The following is a 26,383-nucleotide window of genomic DNA, read 5'->3' as shown; positions in this document are numbered from 1 at the left end:
TAAAAATCTCAGTGGCTAATGTTCAACTGATTCTTTTTTGGTCTGTGCTGATAGGCTGCTCTTGGACTGACCACTCTTCTCCAGGGCCTAAATATGGCACTGGTTTCTGGTGTGGGCTCTCCTCAGTCTGGTGCCAAGGAAATGCAGCGAAGAGTGTTTGCATTTTCAGTCCCAGTCAAGTAGAGGAGAATTTAACATCTGCATTTTTTTTAATTAAATTGCCTATAATTTACCACAATTTGACCTGTTTCCGTGGAGGGAAAAAAACCACAGTAATCACAGAGAAACCAGCTGGTATTTTTCTTATGCACAGTGCTACAGTCAGACAAGACCAGCCTCACCACAGCAAGAATTTACCCCAGCCTTCCCCTTTGTTTGGTTGTAGAATATCCTTTACTATATCCACGTCTTATTTGAAGCCAGGTTACCCCTCTGATAGTGGGAAAGCTGGGAGCCATCCTCCCAGGGCTGCACAAAGAGGGGGCTGCACAAAGAGGGAGCTGCACCATTGCAAGGCCCTGACCTGAGACCATGCCCTTGCATGGATGCCAGTACTGCACTGTTTTCATTTGACAGCTTGTCCACTAAAGGAAGCAACTCCCAGCCCTCCAGCTGACTCCTGGTCTCATGGGCAGAGCTGGGAGGTGTGACATTGACACCATTTAGGACTGGACCCCAAAAGTGAAAGTGAAGCCACCATTTTTTAAGTGTCTTTGTGCAAAAGGCTTAATGGTTTAGTAAAGTGAGAATGACCTCAGCAAACATATGAGACAGACAAGAGCTGAGAGGATGTGGCTGAATGGGAACATCTTGCTAGCAAAATTGTAACTCTCACTTGCCCTGCCACTGTTCACCTGTCAGCCTTTGCTGCTTCTCCTTTGGAAGGGATGTGAGGTTTCCTCCCTATGCAGAGCCCAAAGTGATGCATGAAAAGTCAAATTCAACCCAAGCAACCCTCAGGATGATGATCGGGGGTAAACCCAGAGCAGGAGCCTGCTCCCCCATCCAGGAGCTCAACTCCCCCTTCCATCACTCTCTGGCTCTAGGACAGTCACAGCTGGTTTGTGAGGCTTTATCTCTGCCATGAGCTATAACTCTGCCTAAAATCCTCTTGGCAGGAACCATTCTCTCTAAAGAGAGAATAACCCTGTGACAGCAGGGCCAAGTTCAGGGTTCCAGCAGACACATCCCACGCCCCTCCGAGCACTCCTGCTGAACTTTGCTTATTTTTGCCAGGCCAGCCCTGCATCCCCCTCTGCTCCCAGCCCTGGCAAAGGCAGGGCCAGCCTGCTTGGCATGCATCTGTCACTGCTGGGAGCAATCCCTGCTGCTAGGCAGCCAAGCCTGGCGGCCGCGAGCATCCCGGTCCAGCGTCCCCCCCATCCTGGCTCGCTGTCATATGATTTCTCCCAAGGGACAACCGCTGAGCAGGACTGTGTCTCCGAGCTGATCCTTTGCTGATAAGCCAGCTGCCAAGCCTCCACTGCTGAGACAAAAGAGTTTTTCTCTTCCCAGCAGGGCTTTTCTGCTGTGAATGACAGAGAAAGGGGTAAAAGTGAGCTGCCTGGCACTTCTCGTGGGCAAGAGGCTTTGGGGGCTCCTTGTCCCCTGCTGTGCTGGCAGATCATGGAGCTTTTCAGGCTGAGCCTGGGCTGCATTTGCCTCCTTCCTTGGCTTGAGGGTAAGTTTCTCCTCTTTTGGGGTAGCTGTAAAGTGGGAAGAGAACAGCCTCCTGGGTTTTAACCTGCTTTCCTGCTGAACTGTTGCTTGGGCTGCAAAGCTCAAGAACCCACCAGCTGTAGAACAAGTGCCAACAGGCACATTTCAGGGCAGCATTTAAATGGGATTAAACACAGGGGTACAGAAGAGTGAGGGACAGGCTGGCAAGGTGCTGGGATGGCTGGGCCAGGGACACTGTGGCATCATGCCAGCAGCTTTTATAAAGTGCTTTTAAGCTGCTGAGAGTAGTGGATGAATAAACCTGCTCAGGGAGGGAGACAGCCACTAAGTGACCTCCTAAACACTGATATTCCTCCCGGTCCCAGCTGCTCCTTCCTAGAAGAAGTGAATGAGCTAAGAGCATGCTAGCAGCATGGGAGAGGGTAGTGGGAAGTGCAGAAGTATTAGTCCCGCTCCTGTGGTGGTTGGCTGGGAGCAGGATGTGCTGGGGAGCTGCAGAATCTGCATTGCTCACCTCCATGGAGCAAACTTGGTAGCATCTCACGTTGATATTCAGCTGCTTTCTGGGGTTGCTCCAGTCCTGTATCCTGCCCATGCACAGAAGTATTTTGAATCCAAGCAGCCCTGGTTTGATGTGCATGGGTAGATGCACAAAGCAGAAGTCCCTGCTGAGCATCATCCCAGAGATCTGGGGCAGTGCCACCCAGGAACAGTTTCCCAGGAGTGGTGCTACCATGGTCTCACTAATCTCATCATGGACATCAAGAGGAATTAATTTTCTTTAAAACTGGGAAAACTCCCTGAGCTAATAAGCCTTTTTATTTTGCTGCTATGACTGAGATGTCAGGTTGAAAGCAACTCATTGATATAAATCACTGAAGTTCTTCAAGGCTCCTTCAGTCCCTGAAGCAGCAAGGAGAACAGCCCTGCAGTTTTACAGGTTACATGCTCAGAGCTGTTCAAAATCCCTCGACCAGAGGACCACAACTATTTGGGCTGCCCGGCTGAGATGTTTATTCTTTAAAGACAAACCTCAGACTGGCACCTCTGACCAGCTACTTTCCATTCCTTGCTGGACAAGTGAGTGTTCCCTGGGATGCTTTGAGAAGTTACCTTCTCAATTTGCTCTGCTGCTGGGTAATAGGAGAGGTTTGTGCTCCTACAGGTTTGACTTCTGCTCCATCTACTGCTGTTTTCTGCACCTCAAAAGTTGCCAATTAAAGTGAACTGAATCTCTCACTTTGTTAAGCCCCAGGCTGAGGCTATGTCCCTGTAGTGGTAAGGGGTGATGATGCACATGCATCTTTTAAGTTAGAGGAGATTTGGTTAGGATCTGGAGATTATACCACGATAGCATGCAAAGAGAGCAGAACAGCCTTCAAGGTGCTGCTCTTCCTTTGCCTCTAAGGTAGGATTTTGTCTGGTGTTAGAATAAAGTGATTTTTTACTGCTGCCATACAACACAATCCACATGGTTTTGTTTTATTAGTGAAGTATGGAGGATCACAGGGTATTTAATTTCCTTTCTAGTGTAATGCTTTTGGTGCAAACATGATCAGCCACTGCATTTCAGCCAGACCAGTAATAAAACAATAAAACCACCACTGTTTTGCAGAAAGGAATTCATCTTCCTAATGTCTGGCAATGCCCAATGAAGCTCAAAGCACAGAGCACAAACATGTTCATGCTTGGGGCTGAAATTCCTCTGTGGCAGCTTTTCCCCATCCCCTCCTGCCTGGAGCTCCTGAGTTTTAAGGCTACTGGCAGGACAGAGATGCTTGCTCTTAACAGACCTCTGAGGGGTTAGTTTCCTGCTGAAAACTGGAAATCCTGGAATTTCCTAAGCTGGTCCTGACAGTTGTTCCTTTGGAAAGTACCTGCAAACAGAGAGGAGGCAAAAATTAGTTAGATGTCAGAAAAAAATTCTTCACGGAAAGAGTGATTGGGCAATGGAATGGGCTGCCCAGGAAGGTGGTGGAGTCACCATCCCCGGAGGTGTTTAGAAAAAGACTGGATGTGGCACCCAGTGCCATGGTTTAGTTGATAAGGAAGTGTTAGGTTAGGTCACAGGATGGACTTGATGGTCTCAAAGGTCTTTTCCAACCTGGTTCACCCTGTGATTCTGTAAAAAGTTTTGTTAAAAAGCCAGACCTAATGGTGACCCCGTGAGGTGCACTGGGCAGTGGGAAGTCAGGCACCAGCAGGATCTATGCCTACATGTACAGAAAGAAAACTGCTGAAATAAAACTGCATTTAACACTGACTCTGGACCCCCATGCACTGGGTGTGAGGCTGTGGTGTCTGTGTTTGGCATCTTGGCCTGATCCCATATCTTGGGAGCCACTCTCCTCTCCCTCAGATCCATGGTAATTCTTGCCCCAATCCCTGATGCCCTGACCTCAAAAGGCAGCCCTAAGCATTTTGCACTGAGGAGGCAGAAAGGCCAAGCTTGTACAATTCTTCTGCTCCCACATTGACTTTTCAGCCTCCAACTATTTTTCACTTGGGGGATTTCCTGTCTGTGATGCATTTAACTCTTCAGTAGCTACCAGACCTTCTCCTTTGGCTTGTGCAGGTTCTCCCCAGCAGCAGCAAACAATGCCTGGGTGCAGAAGCACTTCCTGCCCACTGCAAGCCTTCCCTTGGCACCCCTCGTCCCATCCAGGATCGGTCCTTGGCCAGTTAGCCCCTCTCCATCTCCTCCAGACCTCTCTGGATTTTGTAGACACCCACCATATCCCCACCCCAGGGACTGGTTTTCCTCACTTGCATCAGCTTTGTGGTGACTTCACCAACCTCCCCTGCTTCCTATAATTTATAGATTTTTTTTTTCATTCAAAACCTTCCTCCTTTTCCTACGGCTGCTCTGGTCCCTTGGAGACCTTTGCTGAGCTACTTGGTCAAAAGTGGACCTTGCAGTGATGTGGAAAGATATGAAACCCTGTTGGTAAACCAAAATCAAGATATTCTTAAGAAAACAGCAGTGTTTGGGAAAAAAATATGGGCCAAGCTGTCCCAAACTATTTGCAAATGTCTTTGATCAAGACATCACAGGCAATGCTTAGAAACAGCAGAAACTTTCCCAGTCACACTGGGATTACTGGTAACCAAGGCTTTCTCAGTGGCATTACCTTAATTAGGAACGTTGCATGGATTTTGCCCCTAATCCTCCATGGAACAGCATGTCCCCAGGGTGGTCATGCTGCAGAAAAGCAGGGGCCTGTATTTGCTTGCTTTTCTATCTTGTAACCAGACAGAGTGTCAGTATCGTAGGACAAATGAGCTGGCATCAAGAAGCCTTGCTAGAAATTGTTTATTTTGTTCCTAAAAATAAGGAGGAGGCCAAAGTGTTCAAGTATGAGCAGCCCAAAGCAGGCATCTACTTGGACTCTGTGGGTAAGGCTGGCATTTTCCAGAAACGCTAAATCCCATCCTCAGGGAGTACACTGGATGCTCTGGTTCCTCCAGGTTAACATTCTTTAAAATGCTAGAGCTCATGGCCTTATTTGTAGGACTACTGGGCAGCAGGACTTGGGATGTCATTTTGTCTCCTGAGTAAAGATTCTTGGTGCCTGATGTGTGTCTCAAAGTAAACATCCTCCAGGTTTAGTTGTGGGGCACAAGCAATGGCTGCTGGCAGCCACATGTAACTGCAATGTTTGCAGGTAACAAACATGATGATTGTTTAGAGGGGAACATAAAACATCAGGCACTCCACAGAGAGCAAAACACGTATTTCCTGCTGGGTCAAACAGCAGCACTCTTCAAAGTGTAGTGAAAATAGCCAAAATTTTCAAATGGAGAGTCATTGCCAAGAAAGGAAAAGAAAATACAGCAAAGATTGCGGCATGCTTAATAATAAAACCTGTAATAAAACATATGAGAAAAAGACCTGGATGAGCAGCCTAGAGAGAGAATACAGAAAACTGCCAGCAGAAATTTTCAAACATTATCTGAAGCAGGAAGTTGGTGGGGGTCAGGAGGTCAGTAAATGAGTGGCACAAATGCAAGAAGGGTGACCAAAAGTAGGGCAGTGTAGAAAGGCTGAATGGATTACTGGCCGTAGTGCTCCCTTCAGACATGGTCAGGGAGGACATGGCAGTCACTCCCTCTGCAGTTTGAAGTGTTATCAAACAGAACTGGCAACAGAGGAAGTTTAAGGAGGGAGAAAAAAAAAAAGGATAAATAAACTATGGCAAAGGACCAGCCCAAATATCTTTTGAGTTACAGAAAACTAAAGATGACATTAAAAAATGTTTAAGGAGTGTATTAAATTCCTATTTAATGCAATCTTGACACCAAAGGGCTGCATTGAAATAATGCCCTTCTTAAGAGGGATCCTTGCATAGCCTAGGGAGACACAGGTCCTTAGGCTCCATTTCAGCATGGGCAAGTCAGTGGAAGAAAAGAAGAGTATTTACAGACAGATAAACATGAGAAAAGTCAATGCAGCTTTTGTAATGGGAATGCCTGACATCCATGATGGTATCAGTAAGAACATAAATGTGCTGAGCAGATCAAGGTCTTGTGCCAGTGTTTGCAAAAGGCTTTTGATAAGAATCTTCCACCAAGGCCCTTAAGAAACTCCATTCTCATGGAGTAGGAGACAGACCTAGCCCACAGACTGGAACAAAGACTGGAATAAGTTGACATGATCACAGCAGTGATAGTATCAGAAGGTGCTCAGAAAGATCAGAAGGGATCTGATCTTGCAGCTTCCTGTGGCAGCTTCCTGATGCCACAAAGTAATTAAGAATAATCAAAACTTAAGCTGACATTGTGAAACTGGAGAAGGAGCTCTGATACTGATGGAGCAACAAAATGATATTTTTCTTTGAACTTCAGAGCTGAAAAATGTAGTGGGCAAAACCATTTTACCCATAAATACCCATTGATACTCTCTGAGTTAGTTCATAAAGAGCACTGGAATCGCTGCCCAGAGAGGCTGTGGAATCTCCCTGTCTGAAGATGTTCAAACCCCATGTGGATGTGATTCTGTGTCACCTGCTCCATGTGATCCTGTGTTGGCTGGATTTGACTGTTTGATCTCAGTGGTCCCTTCCAACCCCAACAAATCTGTGATTCTGTGATTTTTGGAAGGAGGCACTGGCATCTTGTTGTCTTGAGTGAGCTATTTACTTGTCTGATTCTTGCCCTCTTCCTCTATACAGGCAGATGTTAATGGCCCAGCGCTGCAGACAGGATCCTGGGCTCAGCAGTTTTATCTGACCCAGCACAGTTGTCATATTCCCCTGTTACATTCTAATGCACGTCTCAAAATACTACTTTGGAAGTGGGTTTCTCACAGTTAACCCGAAGCGAAGATGTGAGAATCCTGAATTCCACATCCTAAGGAAAAATGGCGAGGGTGGGGTGGGGCTGGGGGGACTGTATTAATCAATTTCAATTTCCTAAAGTTTAAGGGAAACTACTTATGAGACATTTCTCCTGCCTTTAGAGGCTAGCAGAAACTCAAGTCCAAAATGCATTGAATGTCTTACCTCCACCCAGCCCTCAGTAAGGGTTAAAGAGAACAGGACTCACAAGTTGCCCACAAATAGCCCAGGAATTTAATTTCCATTTAGGCACATTGGCTTGGCAGGAATTGTCTGGATTGGTGGCTATCACAGGTCCATGCAAGTCAATATCCCAGCACAGACACATTGATCAGACAATCCCAGAGCTGGTGGAGAAGCACTGTGGTTTCTGGCTCCTCTCCTCAGGCATTCAGGCTGAGCAGGAAGCCCTGAGCTGTTTCTGCTTTACACAGCCCCAAGGCATTATTAATCTAGCAGAACCCTAGAATTTCCTGAGAGAAAAACATGAGAGCTCCTTTAAACTATTGTTTATTCCATTGTTATTGTGTACCAGCTTCTGTTTATACTGTTACAAATCTCTTCAGGTACTGAGCCAAATACTTATATTGGCTCAATATTGTTTTGGTTTGCTGTGGTGGTTTTTTTCATTTGGGAGGGGAAACTCTGAAGAAATAGTTTAGATAAAAATCAGTGTTCTTGCCTAACATCACTTTTCTGTGTCCTCTTTATGCTTGCTCAGTACTATATGCCCATGGGGCTTTTATAATTCAGTCTCCTGGGGAAAAGAGAGAAAAAAAAGTCACTGTAAAATCTGGGATTTGCAAGGTGTTGTTATTAAAAGATTTCTCAGAATGTCCAGAAATTTGAAACTTCTATTTCTATCCATCTTAGGCATAAAACATACAGCAGAAAGTTCACCTGAAACACTGGTGGATGGTTTAGCACTTAACATTTTGCTCAGGATATTCACAGGCCACACCTGATGAAGTTATACTGAAAACAGTGGCAATCCTTCAGCTAATGTGATATTCGTCCTAAATCCTCTGAGATGTTGGGACCTGTTGCTCTTAAAAGCAACAAGCAATTACAGAAATTGCTTCAAATTGTGTGTTTGTTGCGGGACAGCTGCAATGTCTCCCTCTTACTAAAGGATTCTTAGAAGTGGTACTTTTGTTCCTAAGGTGCACAGACCAATGTCAGATGTGCTAAATCCAAGATAATTTCAATACTTACATGAGCTACCTCAGCCAAATACTTACACATTTCTGGTGGGATATGGTTTTATCCCTTCACTGCTTTAATACCTCCACTTAATAGAATACCGCCACTTAATAGAAAGTGTAGCCCAAGGTGGCCTCATTGGCCCCAGATGAACAGCACAAGGGGGATTTAAACTGCTCTTTTATAAGAAAGATTTGACCTGGGTAGGGGCAAAAGATCCCTCAAACTAATTTGTTTGGAGGGAGGGAAGGATGGCTACCTAGTTAAAACAATTGAAGTACTGAATTAAATACATATATATATATATATATATATATATATATATATATATATATATATATATATATATACAGGCAGATATTTGATATAATCATTCAGGTTGGAAGGATGTTTTTCCTCATTAGTTATATAACTGCTATTTTCCTCTAGCGTTGCTCATGGCTATTTGCACGCTCCTGCTTTTCAAAGAAATGTCATTCCAGGAAATTAGGAAGCTGTGTGAACAGTTTATCTGGGCATGCCCTTCCAGGAAAGGACTGGTGGGTTACCTTTTGCCTCCCCCAGGGTATTTGCAAAGGGACGTGTTAGTGCACAGTACTGAACCCTGCTCTGATTGTACCGCAGTAGCAGAGGGACAAGGCTTCCTCATAAGGAACACCCGGCTGGAAAAGTGCATCCGTGCCTCCCAGGAGACCAACAGCATCAGCCTGGCCAGCTGCAAGGAGCACTCCCAGCAGCAGAGGTGGGGCTGGGACCCTGACACGGGCACCATCGTCAGCCTGCACACGGGGCGCTGCCTGTCGGCACACAGGATGCGCCAGAACGCCCTGGTCAAGCTGGAGCCCTGCGGGGACTGGGAACGCCAGGCATGGCTCTGCAGCAGGAAGGGACACTTGACTCTGCAGAGCTTGGGCTTCCACCTTGGCACCAAGGAGGGAGGCCACAAGGTCTTTGTCTCGAGGGAGAAGGACAAGTTCAGCAGGTGGAAGACGCTGGCGGATGAAACCGTCTGTGCTGCTGCCCGGACAGCAGCTGGGAGGCCCAGCAAACCAACACAACAAGCTCTAGACACACAAGTGTGGATCTATGAAAGTAAGAGGAGGTAGCTTTAGTGTCAGATAACATCTAACTTTCATGTCATCCAAGCCATCTAACACCAGGCTTGCACATGTCATTCTAACTCATGTTCACTTCGGCCCCACCTGGAGAAACACCAAATGGCTCCACTGGTCCCACTGGTTTCCAGTGGTGGCTGTACAGTGTTTTCCAGAAGCATGCAAAACCTTACATGATCAGGTCTCCAAAGCCCAGGTGCATTTCTGAGGACAGGCAAATATTTTGGTAAAATATTTCTGAATTGGTGCCCACAGCTAAGAATAGTGGAAATTGCTTTCCCAAGCACAAAACACCCAAGGAAGTCTCCCAAAGTCAGGCACTTTAGACTTCGAAAGAGCTTTGGTACTTTGGAATGTCTCTTTTTGGCAAAACAACTGGAGGCAGCTGAAAACTTCTTTTAAACTTATAAATATTATTGAGAGGCAGTTGTATCAGAAATTATTGCTTCAGTTTCTGAAATTAAAGTTCTCTTCTGTGACACCCCAACAGTGCACCTTTCACTAATGAAATCTAGTTGTAACCTTCATTCAATGTTCTCATTAGCCTCAGTGAACCTTGCTGCTGGTGCCCAGTGAAGCCATAAAGACACTGGTGGACACAGCAAGCAGTGAGAGGGAGCTTAAGTGTTGCCCTCCCTTTGCATTAGGAAATCCCAGAAGATGACATCAAAAATCATTAGAAAATGGGGTTTATAGGGACCAATTATGGCCTTGGCCTTTGCTGAAGAGAATCCAAACTGCTTTCACCAGTATTCACTGGCCTTTGTCTTAGACTGGACACAGAAAGGGCAAAAACCCTGGTCTTGTCACAATTTTAGGAGTTTGACATAAGGCTACCAAACACCAGGCATGGTCATTTTACCAAGATGTGGCTGTGATCATTTGTTGTGTGCCCAGTGAAGCCCACTGCTGATCACTGATAGTTCATGGTCCAGTCTGTTTCCCACTTTCATTTAAGTCCTTTCTGCAAATAAATGTGTTTTTTAGTACTTTTCTTGTAAAGTTGTGTGCAGAACTGAGACCTGAAAATCACATTCCATTCCTCCTCTCCTCCTCCCCTCCCCTCCTTTCTCCCACTCCAGAGACCCAAAACCACCTGGTGTTTGTAATGTTTTTTTATGTATTTGTCCACTCTGTAGGTGATGAAGTTCCCAACATTCCTCAGGGAAAATTACTTCCCTGAGAGGAGGCTATTCCTTACCTTAAGGTTGATGGACCCAATGAGATTTTGAGCTCTGTAGAAATGAGTAAAGAGAAAATGTGATGTATCTGCTTGGCGTAAGCAGATGGATTATAAATATAACCTTTAGACACAGAGACACTGTATCTAATTTGAAATAAAAAGAGATACATCAGCTGCTTTGGCTGTCATGTGTAGAGAAGGTGGCCTTTTTCCCCCTCAAGGTTTTTAATTAGCCAACTAGAAGGTCATCATGTAATTATCACAACAGTTACAAGTGTACTGTTTGTTTAACATTAAGTTAAATACGGACCACACAAATTAGATACCATAATAGGCTAGTTAAATATAGGCTAGGAAATGCGTGGAACATTTAAGATATGGGAAAAAGGCATGTGAAAAGAGCGTTTTCATTCCCCAAGGCAATGCTCCTGGCAGCCCAGGGCTGCCTTGGAGCCAGGATCCCTAAATAAGGCTGTGAGGGTAAACACAGAGCAGCTTTTGAATCAGGCTGTGCCACTCAGTGTGTCTCACACAAAGTCAAAATTTTCCTATCAATCCCATGGTTCAGTCTACTGTAGGGAACCTCTGACTACTCACTAACAACACCAAAATCCTATACATTTGTTCAGGCATTTCTTATCTAACTTCCACCTGAGCATCAACAGACAACTTATACTTTGGTGGATTATCTGCTCAGTAAATTACACCTGTGTAGCTGTGCTGTGGATGCTCATTCCATAGGATGGGATGGGGTCTGGATTGGCAGCAGGGAGCCCTGAAGTCACAGTGTTCTTGGTCTTGGCATGTGCATCATTGCAGCAGAGGGGTGAATTGCTGACACCAAACTTCACACAGCCTCCCCTCTAGCAGTAGGTGCTTGCCCACACACCCTACTCTGCAGCAGGACTGGAGGGCAAAGGAAGGTACTGAGCCTTGCAGGAGGTATGGCCTGCTTAAAACCCTTTGGATCCCAATTTTATATCTGCAGTGTTGTTAACAGCTGTGATTCTTCCACTTGCCTCTTCCTCACACATCATCCTTTAACAGCTGGCGTTGCACTCATACTGTTAAAACCCATGACTACATCTACCACCAGAAAACAGGCTCTGCTTTGATTGTTGATTCCATCTTGAGAGGTTCATTTCACCTTTAAAATCTGTGACAGCTGAAAGGCCCTGATGCACAGGAGGGGGTGATTGCTACTGCACCACATCCTTCTCACCCTGCAGGGCCGAGAACCAAACCAGCAGGGTTGGGCTCCTTTTCCTTGCTGGGCAATGAGCATATCCAGGTTCCTGTAAAAAAAGTAAATGATAATCACACAGATCTTTGCTTTTTTTCCTTCCAAGCTAAAACCATTGATTCATCAAAGATCGATGCTGTGGACAGAGAGTCTTCTGTGAGCTTGACTGACCCCCCTCTGGCTAACAAGTTCAACAGCACAGTGTCTCCAGCAAAGACCAAACAGGCACAGCTCCCAGCAAATGAGGGTGAGCACGTTTCTGAATGCATGCATAAGAACACCAGGAAGGAAAGTGTGGGCAGCACTTTGAGGTTACTCAGCTATTTTCAGTGGTGGAAGAGTACCTGAGGATTTCTGAAGAACTTCCATGTGTACTACTGAATGCTTTCACCCAACATGCCGAGGAGTTTCCCTTGGAAAGCAGAGCAGTGATACAGGCTTAACCTGGAGGCATAGCCACCCACTGTTTTAGGAGCAAAAATTATCTGTGGTTGGGAACACTGAGTGACAGTAAAGTTTCCTTTTCCTTTCTGGGTCCCATACAAAAGGGATTTGTGGTTACAGTGAAGCCTCGTGAGAAATCTGGACCTCTGGTCCAACTGGAAGCTGCTAATCAGAGTCTTTCTGCTTCTTCCACTAGACCCATCCCACAACCACTCCAAGAAACATGGAAATCGGGGGAAAAACACTGGGGCCAGGCTTGCAGGTAGGTCCAGGGATCAGCCAGAGGAGGAAGGGACCAGGCAGATGAAGGTTCATCAGTGCCTCTGTCCTTCCCATTGTGACAGAGATACATTTCCCTGGGGTACTGCTGAGGATGCTCAGTAGGGAATGAGGGCACAAAATTACCTGTCAGAAAGACTCTTTTTAAATCTCCACAGGCCTGCGATAAAAAAAAAATAGTAAAAACATGAAAGTCAGACAGCTGCTAGCACTACTGCTTTATCCCAGACCTTCTTCTTTTGTATCAGAAAGATGCAGAGTGGAGAAGGATGAGATATTCCTGTCTTCATAGCAAGAAAGAAAAACTTTTGTGGCCACTTTCAATAGAAGGATGCTATGCAGTGTAAAAACAGCTCTAAGAGGTTGATCTTGTAGACAATGCACTTTTCCTGTTATCTGGCATTTTCCAGGGACATTACAGGCAATTTTTTGTGGTAGTTGTGGCTATTGCTAGGAACAGTTTGCATAAGTACAGCAAACAAGTGATGCTTTCTCTGATACCCTTTCAGGCACGAACTGGAAGACAGCCATGCTGGTCCTCAGCCCCCTGGCTTTCATACTGGGATTAATAATACTGACACTCAATGTTCACTACAACAAGTAAGTGAGAGTCAGGTTCATTGGCTTTGCCATGAACAGCATCTTAAAGAAAATCTCCAACGTCTCAAAACAAAAGTCTTCGTCTTGGCACCCTTCCCCATTCCACACCTAAGTCACTGGCTCTCAGCAGATGGCTCTGGTCACCAATGTGTCACCCTTGGGGATTTCTCCTCTCTGCCACCCAGTTTATCCATCCCACTCACTGACCCACCCAAATGCAGCCACTACTGTTGGCTCCTCCTCCCCTACACGTCTTGTGCCATCCCTGAAGGAAGTGCCATTACAGTTGCTGACGTGGAGAAGCAACCAAGTGACAGACAGGTGCTGTTACTCTCTTCTCTCTTCACTTAGGAAGAAGAAAATCCTCTCTGCTCTGAAGAGCTCTCCAGCCCACAGCAGCAGAGTTGATTTACGGGAGCCGACCCCACTGCGAAGAGGGGTCCACCCCCAGCCGTACCTGCCACCATCCCGCTCCCCTTCCCTGAGGCGGGGAGAGATCCTCATCGAGTGGAAAGATGGGACTGTCACTCCTCTTTTTGACAACATCAATTACCAAGTGGACTAGCTCCAGAATGACAGAGCTTTTGTTCCCTCCCGTGTCACTGCTCCCACCAGGAAGGCTGCCACCACAGCTATCTCCTCCCTGCCCTTGCTGTTTTGGCAGGAAGCACAGTTTGGGTTTTTTTCTAAACACTTGAGTACAATCCTTTTGCACAGGACAAGGGCTGAAGCAAGCAGAGTAGATTGTTTGGTTTGTATAGGCACATGCTGCTTAGCAATTTCAGAACTGCTTTAACCCACAAGAAACCCCAGGTTTCCCTAAATGAAGCTGGGACTTCTGCCAGCTGCAACTGTCCATTGAATCAAAATTAGAGTTACTGAGCATATGAAAAAGTGAATCTTTGAAGACAATGCAAAAGGCAAAAAGCAAAAGTCCTGATGATCCTTAAATTCTTTTTAAGATAAAACTAGCTGCCAAGAGACACAGAAGGCCATCAGTTACATTGTCAGTGTGAGAATGTAATTAATAAGCACTGCCTTCTATAAAATCTCTTCCAGGTATCTGCCAAAATATTCATTCCCACTAAGTTGTCAATTAAGTAACAGCATTAAAAGGTAGCACTCCACTGTCCTCTCTGCATCACTGCAAGAGCCCTGCTGAGAGAGCATGTGTCTCTCAAAAAAACTTTTCCATATTTAAGATGTACTAAACCTTATTATAACACACATCCTCTTTTATTATATAGACTGGCAAGAAATGTCGGTCATGCTTGTTGGGGATATTGCATATAGAGCCACTTTATTCCAGCTTCAGTCTCTGATTTCCTATAATCATATGGAATAGACAATGAATAGATACACTGCATAACCAGAGCAGTAATGCAGTTCTTTTTCTTTTAGATAGGAGTAAGACATTGTTTTCAGCCTTTACACTTCTCGTTTAAGCAAAATTACCTGTGACTATCGCACTCAATCCTGATCTTTTCTCAGTGAAATCTGCAATGTCTTAGTGCTTTCCTAATATTCATGAATGTAAGCTTTCTTTCTCTCTGATTCTGAGATGATGTAAGCATGGCTATAAGTCAAGAGTTATGTGGAGAAAGAAACAATAACACCAGGAAATTACAAGTATGAGCTGTGTCAGTGCATTTGTTCAGTAGAGCAAGGGAAACAGTATCCTCACATCGCTTACTTGAGCAACGCCTTTCACTTGACCTAAATTAAGCTGTTCTGCTATTTCAGTGGAGGTTAGATTTCTCTTGAGTTTGGTTTTATTTAACATACAGAAGAAGTAAGGTCTCTCCAGGGAATTTAAAATCTCTGGGGTTTTTAATCATCTTAAAATCTCTGGTTGTTTGTTTTTGAGGTTTTTTTTATTATTATTTTTCTTTTTAAATGGTAAAAAGTTTACTGTCATAAGATATTATTATAACAAAAAACTTTAGTGGTCTTAAAAAAAACCAAAACAACCAAGCCCTATTGGTTTAGGGCATAAATATCATAGAGGTTGGAAATAAATATCTTTGCCAGGCAGATTATTCCATATTTATTTACTGGAGGGTTTCCCAGATGCTCCTTGGGAAAATATTTTACTATTAGACATGGGCAGAGGAAGAACTCTTTCTTCACCAGTGAGCAGCAAGAATCACAGTTAAATTCTGACTTTCCAACATTTCTACTTTAAATGAAACTCAAAGACTCTGGGATCAAAATATGTTTAAGAATCATTTTACTCACAAAATTTGTGGGAATACATTCTGTACGTAAATCACTTAAAATGCACACACAGTGCCTTACCCATTATCACAGTTACACCCCTTGGAATTTTTCCAAGGAGTACATCACCTGACAGTGCACAGCACTGGTCACTCTCCGAAACCTTGACAGGCTTTGGGAGCACTATGTGAGCAGTGCCATTAAAAAGGAAATACTGGCTTGGAGCTGAGCTAATGTGTTTTCCAAAGCATCAAGTGCCCGCGTCCATTATTGCTGAACGGGCAGAACCGATGACTTGTTAATGACTCTCTAACTCCAGCTTAATATGCTAATCTTGCTCATAAACAGGAAGGCAGCAACACCATTGTTTACACAGCACTGATTAAATGGTACCTCAAACAATAATGAAAAACTAAGACTGAGGCTGCACAGGCTTTTAACTCTTCTCTCCCACTTTCACTGGTTGTTACACTCTCTGCCACCTCCTGAGTGGAACACTTCTGAGGAACAGTTCATAATCAAAATAAAGCCTGATGTAATGTGGACGAGCACTGAAGTTTTTTATGTGTATAGATACATACATATTTACATATAAAAGCCTCCTTATAGTGCATCCCCTTTTTTGAAAATATAAATATATGCTATTTTAAATAACTCCACTGGAAGATAATGGAGTGACATGCAAGAGATTCTTGTCACACCAGTACCAACATTAGTTATGTCTGCTACCCCAAAAGATGAGTGGGTGCAGCCATAGAAACTGATAGTATGAAACAGACATAGACTGCACACAAGCTTGGATATCCTATGCAGAAAGTGGATTAAATACCCTTTCCCAACCCCCTGGAAAATCTATGGCTAAGGTGTCTGTTGAAGATCAAAAAATTAAAAGAAAGAGGCAAAAGAACTTCAATTTACCACTTAAATACTGTACCTCAACCATTTACTAAGACTGTCTGGGTGGAAAATCTTCTCACAACAGCACATTATGGATGTACATAAATTCATGATACAAAAAAAAAAAAGACCTGAAATGATCTGACAAGTTATCACTGCATATCACTGGAAGAGTTGGGAATAGAACTACTGCTTCCTCATTTGAAATTCAAGGTATGACTTCTGCAGTAAGCGTTTTGTTATTAAAAATTCCCATATGCTCATTTTCTCAACTCTCTGGCTTTACATCAGCAAGTCAAGATGTATCAAGTGTTTGATTTTTCAAAAAGACCTGTGGTTGTTCAGCACTTCAAGGAAGAAAAAAAAGGGGGAAAAAAAGAAAAAGAAAAGGAGACAGAGGAAGTCTTTTGTTAGCTCTGGGTTCAATTCAGACATCTCTGGCTTAGGGTTCAATCAGACTATGCTTTTTTGTGCTAGCTAGGAGAGACAAAAGCTAGGAGAGACATTCTCTTTAAAAGCTCCTTGTATCCTCACTAAATTTCTACAGATTAAAAACAAAAAAGGAAATCTACATTTCTGCAGCCATGTAATTCTTCCTCCAGTTTAAAACATAAGAAGCACACCTGTCTCCTCAAGAAATCCCCTTATGCTTCACAAAACCACTTATTCTCTGGAGCACAGAAATTGATGCACTTCTTTCAGCATTGCTTGCATGTCCTCATATTCTGCAAATTTGCAGGCATCCTCCAGCTTCAGCCACTGGAAAGCTTGGTGCTCCTCTGACAGCTTGATTTCTGTGTTGCAGTCCTTCATTTCTGCCAGCCAGTACACGACGGTCTTGGGCTTGCCATGGACAGGGTAGTGCAGCTCCTTCTTGTAGCCCTCGATGAGGGTGAGCTGGCTGGCCTGCAGACCTGCCTCCTCCTGTGTTTCCCGGAAGGCTGTCTGCAGGTCATCCTCCCCAGGGTCCACGTGGCCTGCCAAGAGGGTGGAAAAGTAAATCTCCGGGAAGGAAACTCACGTTCTGCTTTAATTGGGAAACACTGGGAGGCAGAGATGAGAGCACACGGTAGCTGACACAGGATGAAATGGAAATTGGAGAAGAGAGATTGCTTTTCCAGATCTTATGTCTTGATTTGTCTTTGTCTTGTGGCTTTTAGGATCACTGTTTATCCCTCACCTCCTGAAACTTCCATCAGCCTCTCAGCATCAGAAGTCCTTTCTTCCCACTCCTCCCTTCCACTTCTGGAGAACCCTACATCCATAAAGCTCCACCTTGGATTATACTGAGGACTGAGTCCCTCATTTTTCCTTCATCCAGTTAGAGCAGAGACAGGTCATCTGAGAGTCTCAATCCTCTCTCAAACATGTCCTCTCACATAAGCTTAAGGCTCAATTCTGCAAAACTCTTACTTGGGCCAACAGTCCAGAAACAATGGGACCATTTAAAAGATGCATTTCATTTAGGCAGACAGGGATTTTTTTCTCTTCTATACTCCCCTCTGAAACAAGCAACAAGTCTAAGAGCCAGTCCTTTCAACAGCTGGATAGTTCTCCTAGGACACACCATTTATTTCACATTGCTCAGAATGAGAGGTGCCACTACAAACAAAGGATAAATATAACACATCCCCAGCCATTTGTACTTTTGTTGAGAAATGTCAGATTTGGTTTTCTCATGAAAGCTCCAGAATATAAATAGAACAAGCGAAGCAAGACCTCAAAAAAGCAACATAGGAGGAGCTGGAACATTTTGGGAGGTAAAAAAGTTTAAGCTCTGTTTTGTCCCTGGTGTCACTCTACTTTCTATGTAGTTGGCTCCAAATAGCTATAATTTAATTGTAGAGATGAATTGTTCCTCAGGTCTGAGATACTCAAAGTGCCCTTTTAGTACCACAACTGGGGTATATGGGAAGTTTGTTTTGCCTTTGCAACAGGTCCTACTCACTTCCCTGCCTGTGTATCAAAAGTGTGAACACCTCTTACAACAAAACATCACCTCAGATATAAAATGCACTTTTCTTTCAAGCAGTCACTGTGCAGAAAATAGCATCTGATGTCGATACCTGTTGATAACCTCAGGTCTAAGCTCAGTAAGTTGCCACGTTTGTGCAGTACAGCCTACCTGCAGAGCAGGTAAAAGGACTGCAGGCAGCACCTCATACAACACAGCTTTCAGATCCTTTCAGATCCTCCCATCTGTTCTCACTGGTGCAGTTCTAATAGACTGAGAAGGAAAATGAACTCTACATCCCCTTCCCATCAGCCTCAGCTAGTGCAAAGTCACAGTCCTAGGGGCAGAGATAAGGCTGATGAGGTTCATGTGAGGGGATCCAAGCAAGTCCAGTTTAATCCCGTAAGAGTTGCAGCAGCTTAGAGAACTTTTAAAATAACAAAGTACAGCTGTAGCTGTAAACTGCCTTTTGTGTGAGTTTGAGACACTATTACAACTTCTCCTTCTGGCTCCAGCCCCATGGAATCTGTGTAAACATCACACACATGTTACCACACTGCACCTCCCAGGGTTACCTTGGAAGACCCCTCCTATCACAGATATTATAAAATGGAATAGCTTCTCCTCAATAAATTCCCCCAAATCAATACCAAGCTTCAATTACAGGCCACCATCAGATTGTGGTTTTTGATCTCTAAAATCTGAAGTGGTGTGTTGAGGGAGGTGATTCTCCCCCTCTGCTCTGGTGTGACCCCACCTGCAAAGCTGCATCAATCTGGAGTCCTCAGCAAGGGAAGGACATTCACCTGCTGGATTGAGTTCAGAGGAAGCCATGAATACAATCAGGGAGTGGAGCACCTCTGGATGAGAGAGTTGGGGCTGCTCAGTCTGGAGAAGAGAAGGCTCTGGGGAGACCTCAGAGCCCCTTCCAGTGCCTAAAGGGTGGTGGTTTATGAGAAAATTGGGGACAGACTTTTGGAAAGAGCCTGGAATGACAGGAGAAGGGCTCCTGCTTTTTATCTAGGAGAGGGCAGATGCAGACTACAGACAAGGAAGACTTGTTTTTACTATGAGGGTGGTGAAATACTGGCACAAGTTTCCCAGAGAAGCAGTGAGTGCCTCATCCCTGGAAACATCCAGGTTGGATGGGACTCCAAGCAACTTGCTCTAGTTGAGGATGCTCCTGCCCACTGGTGGGGGCTTGGACTAGACAACCTTTAAGAGTCCCTCCCAACCTACACTATTAGGTGTGTGAGATGTATGCTTATGAGACAATTAGCTCCCTACCAAAACTCCTACAAGTAATTTAAATCACTTGTCCAGAATTACTGTGTTCCCAGGGAGCCTTCCACAAGGATTTCTTCTCACAACAATCAATCATGTCCCAGCAGATGTTTTTTTAGCTTTCCACTAGGCTGCAAACTCAATTCCCTTAGGCTCTTGGTGGAGTAGACAAAGGGGGAGGTTTGGAAAGTTTTGTTCTTTCCCTCTATAGGAGAGCCTAACTGACACTGTAAAAAGATTTTTTCCCTCCAATCTGCAAGTTCTTGTTTATAAACTGCTGCATCATGCTTTGAAGGTGACACATTTTACAAAATAGAAGCAAAAACTATTGGGGAAAAAATCTCAGGTGGGAAAAAACAGCAAGAAGATCTCCAGGGAACCTGAAGTACTTTTGTGCTGCACTTTTCCTGGTACCAGGGCTGTGACTGTGGCTCTGTGACATGCCTTTATGGAGGAGGTGCTGCTCTGTCCTGGGACACAGGGCTTGTTTTCTCCTCTGAGGCCTCACTGATGACCAAGAATGGCTGGTAAGGTTAATTCTCATATCTGTCCCTCTCATCTCTATTGCATTAGGCAAGTGATCTTCATTAATGATCTCCTGCATCTCCTAAGAAAGGTGTATTAAAGTGTTCAATTACAGATTTCAGTTTGCCTTCCTGCTGACTGTGACCACAGCCCTGCAGACTCTGACCACACATGGGTCAAACAATCCTGCACTGGCCACACTGCAGGTGCCTGGCAAAGGGTGAGACCTGAGACAAGAAGGCAGAACATCCCCTCATTGCCTCACTTCAGTCGTGTGCACACCTTGCCAGAAACATCAGACACCTGAGGAGCTGGGCTGGGTGACAGTCCCTGCCCCAACCCAAATCAGTCATGCCCAACACTTGGTACAGCCACAACTGTCAGGGGGTTTCAGCCTCAGAACTGCCCCCTCAGCTGTGCCAGGGGCACCATCACACAAACAGCACAGCCAGCAGCTTCTCCCAGGTGGTGACTACCCCTCTAAACTGACCTCAGCCAAAATCCTCTCAGCAGCCTGACACCAATGACCGCCAGGAGTGTCACCAGAACAGAAATCACCTTTGGGCGGGGTCCAGTGGTGGCTCCCGTAGGATGTCTGCAGCAGGAGGTACTCAATGCTGTCAGTGACCTTAGAGGACGGTGCTGGCTGCAGCCTCCTGAAGATGATCAAGCCACAAGCTCTCACAGCCATTCCCCTCTGCCAGCTGCACCAGGAGCTGCGGAACAGCACAAAACATGGGGCTTGAACAGACCAGCTCTATTTAGCCAGCAAACAGATCTCAGCACAGCAAAAAAGTTGTCCACCCCTTCGAAGTTACTACAGAATTAAATTGTATATTATTAGCTACCTTTGAATTGTAAAAAAATTTCCTTTGTTATTGAGAAACATGAAAAATGACCTGCATGTCATGTCTTTGCAGCTGATAAATTACAAACCACATTGCAGGGAGGGGAAAAAAATTACAAAGCAAAAGGAAAGCCACAGATTAACACTCTGAAACTTTTCCACTGCAAAACTGCAAAGGCCCTGCACAGAGGTAATACCTCACCATTACTGGAACTGGCATATGGAAATAATTGCTCTGGACAGTTTCCTGGAGCACAGGACTCCTCAGGATATCGGGGCAAAGCCGAGAAAATGAATGACAAAGGACAGGCTCTCTGCTGTCCCACCTAGACAGAAGGCTGTCATACAAAACTAAAAGTTTCTTAGCATGCCTGTTAAGCACTGGTTTGATGTAAACAATAAGGAACACACCTCTTAAGTAATAAATATTGTCAGCAATAAGCTACGCAGCCAGCATGAGTGGTCCTATAGAGAAAAAGAAGCAACGGAGATGAGTAAGCCATGCTACAAATCTGGCCGATTCCCAGTTCCGGGAAAAGCTTTACATTCCGACAGAGAAGCATAGATCAGTAAATAATTTTACAGAGCACTGGATTTTCCTGGGACGCCAAGAGCGGCATTGTGAGACCTCCAGCTCCCAACACGGGAAACCAGAGCACGGAGCCCTTCGCCACCAGCCCCGCCCCGGCACGACGCTCATCTCCTTTGGTCAGCCACTTCAACCGCTTCTTTTAGCTCCTGCCTACTTCCTTCGGTTCAGCCACCACAAGGACAACACCCCTCTGCGGCCCCCGCGGCACCAGCACCACCTCCCGTGCGCGCCTGGAAGGACAAGGACAAATCCCCGCGGGGCCCCCCCGCCGGCGCCTGGCCCCGCTGCCCTGCCCCCTCCTCGCCGCCCGCAGAGGGTCCCCCCCGTGCCCAGGGATGGGGACACCGGGACCCCGGGGATGGGGACACCGGGACCGGGGACACGTGTCACCCCCACAGCGGCCACCATGGACCCCGCCCTCACCTCTGCTTCTGGGTCCGGCAGTGGGCGGGAACCAGCGCCTGATTGGCGTCAGCATTAGCCAATCGCAGCGGCAGCGCCTCAGCCGGTAGCTACTCCCTTCTCGTCCTGCCGTCCAGCCTTCACTTAGACCCCACCCCCATACCCTAGAAGGCCTCGGATTGGCCTCTCGCGGCCGGGAGGTGCCCTACCCGCCTCTCTCCCCTCTAGCTATTGGCTGGTTGTGCGCGCGAGGCTGCGCGCGGGCGTTTGAAGCGGGAAAAGCGTTGTTGCCATGGAGACGCGGCTTAATGGCCGCCGCCGAGCGGCGCCGCGGCCGGTGAGTGAGGGGAGACCCCAGCCCTGAGGGGACGGGGACAGCTGGGTCAGGGAGGGCTCTAGGGACATCACCCTGACCGGCCCCACCGGGCTCTAGACAGGGGAAAAGCTGTGGTGGGACAGCTCCTTGAAGGATGAGACATGTCCCCCCTTCAGACACGCGGTGCAAGTCGGGACGCGTGGCGGTTTGTTTAGCTACATTTTTATAATTACAAAATATTTTTCATTTATGTATTTTATATATTTTACAGATAGCACATGGTTTATATACCACATAAAAATATGTAAGTGCAATTAAAATTACATATTTTATACATTATGTAAAATATATAAAATACTTAATTACTACCTAAAATATATTTTAATATATTTTGTATAAGATCTATGAAATATATTTTTTATGTTTGTATGTTTTAAAACTCAAGTAAAACTTTGGAATTATAAAAGAAACCGTGAGGGGCATTTGGCAGACCCTGCTGGGAGGATGAGCTCAGGCACGGTTTTCAAATAATTGGCACCCTGCCATAACTCGTGGGTTATTTTCTCGGCACGTGGTTGAATATTGGACGCTTCCAATAGTCAGTATCCCAATATTGGACGCTTCCCCTTCCCCATGCAGCTGTTCCTGGCAGCTGTTGGGATTAGCTGCAGGATGGGGCCTCTTCTGCTGAGGTCACCTGGCTATAAATAGTATGGAGAGGGGAATAAAATACTCTGACATGCTTTGTGGGGAAGCAAAAAAATCTCCAATATTTGGTTTTTTGTCAGCCAGTTCTATTGACATTAATTAGTATGGATAGAGCACCACAATATTCTGAAGTGCTTTCTGCAGAAACAAAATAATCCCCAGTATTTAGTTGTTTGTAAGGGTGTTTTAATGACATTAATTGTTTTATTAACTTCCTCAAGGTATGTCAGTGGCAAAGGAAACCCCTGTTTCTTACTTGTTCCTGCAAGCAGCAGACCTGTGTCAAGCTCCAGCTGTAAAATAGCTTTTAAAACAATTTAGCATTAAAACCATTCCCTCCTCTCCAGTTATTTTTGCTGTACTGAAGCTGTAAGTGGTCATCTATTGTCAGTGTCCAGCTTCAAAACAGCTGAACGCTTGTTCCAAGGAGCAGTGGAGTGTTTAATGCCCTGTTGTTTACGTGCAGGGTGGAGTAATCCTATGATCTTCCAAAGGGATCTGCTGCAACGTCAACCACGGCTTCACAGATCCCCACCTTTTGCATTAAACTAAAACTTTTGGCTCATTTTACAAAACAGATTATCTCTTGTTGTTGAGCTTGTCTTAAAAAAGTGCAGCTCCCTGTTCTTCGCAAGAATGCCCTAATTCCCAGGGAAAGGGGTCAGAATGATTAATGGTAAAGCATTTTGTGTGGTGCTCTGGGAAAGCAAATTAGCCATTCACTTCTGGAGGGTTAAATCAGATTTGGCTTTGGATCACCTAAAAAAAGAGCTTAATGTTCAAATGAATAAGGAAGGAAGATGGATGGGTAGTGACAAGAATTCCTTTCCCTTTTTCCTGTTCATTCTTTGCTTCTGTATTTCAAGAAACCTGCAAATTCTTTGGCATGAGCAGAACCTGTGATGAAGTGCTGAAGTCTTTTTTGGGGTAAAATGGTTGCAAGTAGTGAGTACAGTGTGCTGCTGTAGCTGCTATCAGGGGAAAACACCCACCTGCTATACACATTTACAAACTTTTAAAGCTCTTAAGTTCTATTTTTATAAGGTACTTGTAGAGGACAATGGTTTACACAGAAAACAAGGTGGTTTTTATGGTTTGTATGCTTATTAACAATTTCTATGTTTATCAAATACCCTTGAAAATCTTGACTAATAAAATTATTTCATAATCAGGCCAGGTTTTAGGATTCAGAGTGATTACCTTAGCCTATATGCAGGACAAAATGTGTAATTTGCATTTGTAGGAGTGTCATCTAAGATTTCTTCACTTTATTTCCCTAATTTAAAGAACAGATATAATGACGTTTGTGTTCTCTCTCAGTGGTGACACTCAGGAAATCATCTTAATCTAAACTTGTCACTCTATATCATCTAAAATTGTCAGGTCAATATGAATGGGATTACAGGACATGTGAGGGTTACTCAAATGAATGGGGTGCTGAGATCTTTAATAAACCAGAAGTTAATAATGATCAAGGTATAGTGGTTCTAGGCTGCTTTATTCTTAAAATAATTTCTATGGGGCTTTAACATAATTTATTTTATATACAGTGATTGACACTCACCAAGCACCTTTGAAGACCTTTCCTCCACCTTGAAAAGTGTATTGAGAAGGAAAAGATCTTGTGAAAGAGGTAATTAATAATTAAAAGCATTTTAAAATGGAGAGTCAGCTCCTAGAGCATAATTTTGTTGTAAGTTAATTTCCTAGGACAGGACAGAAAAATGTAACCACTCCTTTTTATTATTTACACCTGACTTTTCTGTTTTTCATCAGCTTTATGACCATTGAAAACCCTCTAATACTGAAGCTGAGGAAGAGTTCTCTTATGACAGACTGCAATCTAATTCTGTAGCTAAGCTGGTCCCTTTTATATATAATTCTGATGCTTTTTTACAATAAGCACTCACACATTATCAGCATCTGGAAGCCTTTTAAGATCTTTTAAAAACATCTTGGCATATGAAACAAGTTGTAGAGAACTCATGTTTGCCACGTAGAGGTGTCAGGCTGGGTGCATGTGGAGAATTATACCTCCACACTCACCTCTTTCTCAAAATATATTATATTCAACTATTTCAAGAAGTCCCAGTCTTTAATCTCAACCCTGTTTTCAGTGAAGCTACCCATATCTTTGTGGGGAACAAGGCCTAAGTTTTGATATGAAGATACCACCCTGAAGAATGGTATGTTTTTCTACCCCATGATATGTTATGGGTGAGCAAACAAATAACTGAGGAAATGCTGGCTGTTGCAAGACTGAGAGTCTTCTGCCTTTTTTTTGCCAGAAGATGGCATTAACAATTTAGGATTCTTGAAAACCTCCTCTTAGTTTTCACAAAGCCAGTTTATTTTGATGAATTGTTTATCTGTTACAAAAAGCATCCTCAGACACAAAGATCTCTCATCTAGGGTTGGATGAATTAAAGTGTTCTTTCAATAAGGAGAAAGATATCCCTTTTTTTTGAGCATCAGTGATCGAAAGGTGAGAAGAGTTTCACTGGCAATTGCAGTTTTCCCTGAGTTCTTTCGTGTTTGAACCACACAAAATCTTTTAGCAATTGTCTACTCTTGAGTTTCAATGTGATCAAAAATGCTGATTTTCTCATTATGCCAATGCCTAATTTTTTCCCTGTGGTTAATTATTTTATTCCTCCTTTATTAGTGAATGGTTTTGTTTTTTTTTCCCTAGCTTGTGAAATTCCTGTCCTGTCAAAAAGGAGTTGGTGGAGTTATCCCTGAAACCACTTAGATCCAGTAAGACTTATTCTATCTGGAAAGGCAGATCTCAAGTCTCATTAAGAGGCCAGGTCTCATTAAGAAACCATTTAGTTGCTTTCACATGGCACAGAGCTTTAGCTAATTAGCCACAGAAGCTGCTTACATTGCTCTTTTAGGTTCTGCAGTACCTACATTACTTGGGTTTTCCTAATGCCAAGAATTCTTCTGACTTGTCATTCCATATAATGACAACCTGTTATTTCTAGCTGTTTAAGTATATTTTGTTTCATTTTTAATTAGAACCTTGACCTTCAAATTTATAATTCTCTTCCCTTGTCTGCTGTTCTTTTTTTAGAAAGTGTCTCCATTGTTTCCCTTTCTATTCTTTTTTCTCTTTCCTGTGTTCACCATTATAATTTGAACAGAGGTTGTGACTGAATTAGTGTCTTTGGACACTCTGTATTTAATATAAGGATATATGAAGATGTAGGTGTAATCTAGGATACAGATAGAGAGTAGACAAAGTAAATTTATTTGATTATTTTTGCCTTTAACAGATTTTCAACATTTTTGAGATTAGTATCTTGGCCTTGAGTTCTAGTTGCTCCTTTCATCAAACAGAAGCTTCTCATGGCAGTGCATACAGAGAGTTGCACTTCTGTATGTAAAACCACCTGCACTGGTTTTACATCTAAAGCTACCTTATGTAAGAAAGGGAATTTTTCCAAAATGTATTTAATTTAAGTCTCAGGTTCCTGTGTGTTTTTATATGTTAGAGAAGTTGGCAAGTGGAGAATACTTGTGAAACCCTTGCACACATGTGGTATTTAGTCTCCC

The 26,383-nt window shown here is 44.2% G+C and overlaps 2 protein-coding genes across 7 annotated transcripts; one reads left to right on the top strand and one right to left on the bottom strand.

Annotated features, from left to right (window-relative positions):
• Positions 1–1,426: 1,426 nt before the first annotated feature.
• On the top strand, positions 1,427–14,715 carry LOC136569173 (uncharacterized). 2 transcript variants are annotated; one of them, XM_066569512.1, is made up of 6 exons: positions 1,427–1,681; positions 8,847–9,311; positions 11,867–12,007; positions 12,401–12,466; positions 12,993–13,083; positions 13,435–14,715. In XM_066569512.1, the coding sequence occupies exons 1-6, from the start codon at positions 1,627–1,629 to the stop codon at positions 13,646–13,648; spliced, it is 1,032 nt and encodes a 343-aa protein (XP_066425609.1). In that variant the 5' UTR covers positions 1,427–1,626; the 3' UTR covers positions 13,649–14,715. The 2 variants fall into 2 exon arrangements, with proteins under 2 accessions (XP_066425609.1, XP_066425608.1); XM_066569511.1 differs by having other exon boundaries at positions 8,844–9,311.
• NUDT2 (nudix hydrolase 2) lies at positions 3,158–21,852 on the bottom strand. Of its 5 annotated transcripts, XR_010785320.1 has the most exons (5): positions 21,823–21,852; positions 20,519–20,676; positions 16,821–17,174; positions 11,665–11,812; positions 3,158–3,557 (listed from the first exon to the last, which is right to left on the bottom strand). XR_010785320.1 is itself a non-coding variant. In XM_066569517.1 (4 exons), the coding sequence occupies exons 2-3, from the start codon at positions 20,649–20,651 to the stop codon at positions 16,861–16,863; spliced, it is 447 nt and encodes a 148-aa protein (XP_066425614.1). In that variant the 5' UTR covers positions 20,652–20,676; positions 21,823–21,852; the 3' UTR covers positions 3,158–3,557; positions 16,821–16,860. The 5 variants fall into 5 exon arrangements, 4 of the variants coding, with proteins under 4 accessions (XP_066425614.1, XP_066425613.1, XP_066425611.1 ...); XM_066569517.1 differs by lacking the exon at positions 11,665–11,812; XM_066569516.1 differs by lacking the exon at positions 3,158–3,557 and having other exon boundaries at positions 10,816–11,812.
• Between the last annotated feature and the right edge of the window lie 4,531 nt (positions 21,853–26,383).

The sequence above is a fragment of the Molothrus aeneus genome, chromosome Z (assembly GCF_037042795.1).
Source record: "Molothrus aeneus isolate 106 chromosome Z, BPBGC_Maene_1.0, whole genome shotgun sequence".
In the NCBI taxonomy this organism is placed as follows: Eukaryota; Metazoa; Chordata; class Aves; order Passeriformes; family Icteridae; genus Molothrus; species Molothrus aeneus.
Note: the sequence above shows the minus strand (reverse complement) of the source record. Positions and strands in the feature narration are given on the sequence as shown.

Bases quoted from the DNA above. Each gene is read 5' to 3' on its own strand.
- LOC136569173 (XM_066569511.1), top strand. From the start codon at position 1,627: ATGGAGCTTTTCAGGCTGAGCCTGGGCTGCATTTGCCTCCTTCCTTGG. The intron at 1,682-8,843 runs GTAAGTTTCTCC...ATTGTACCGCAG, and splicing joins CCTCCTTCCTTGGCTTGAGG to TAGCAGAGGGACAAGGCTTC. The intron at 12,008-12,400 runs GTGAGCACGTTT...TTCTTCCACTAG, and splicing joins ACAGCTCCCAGCAAATGAGG to ACCCATCCCACAACCACTCC.
- NUDT2 (XM_066569517.1), bottom strand. From the start codon at position 20,651: ATGGCTGTGAGAGCTTGTGGCTTGATCATCTTCAGGAGGCTGCAGCCA. The intron at 17,175-20,518 runs GTGATTTCTGTT...CCCTCTTGGCAG, and splicing joins CCACTGGACCCCGCCCAAAG to GCCACGTGGACCCTGGGGAG.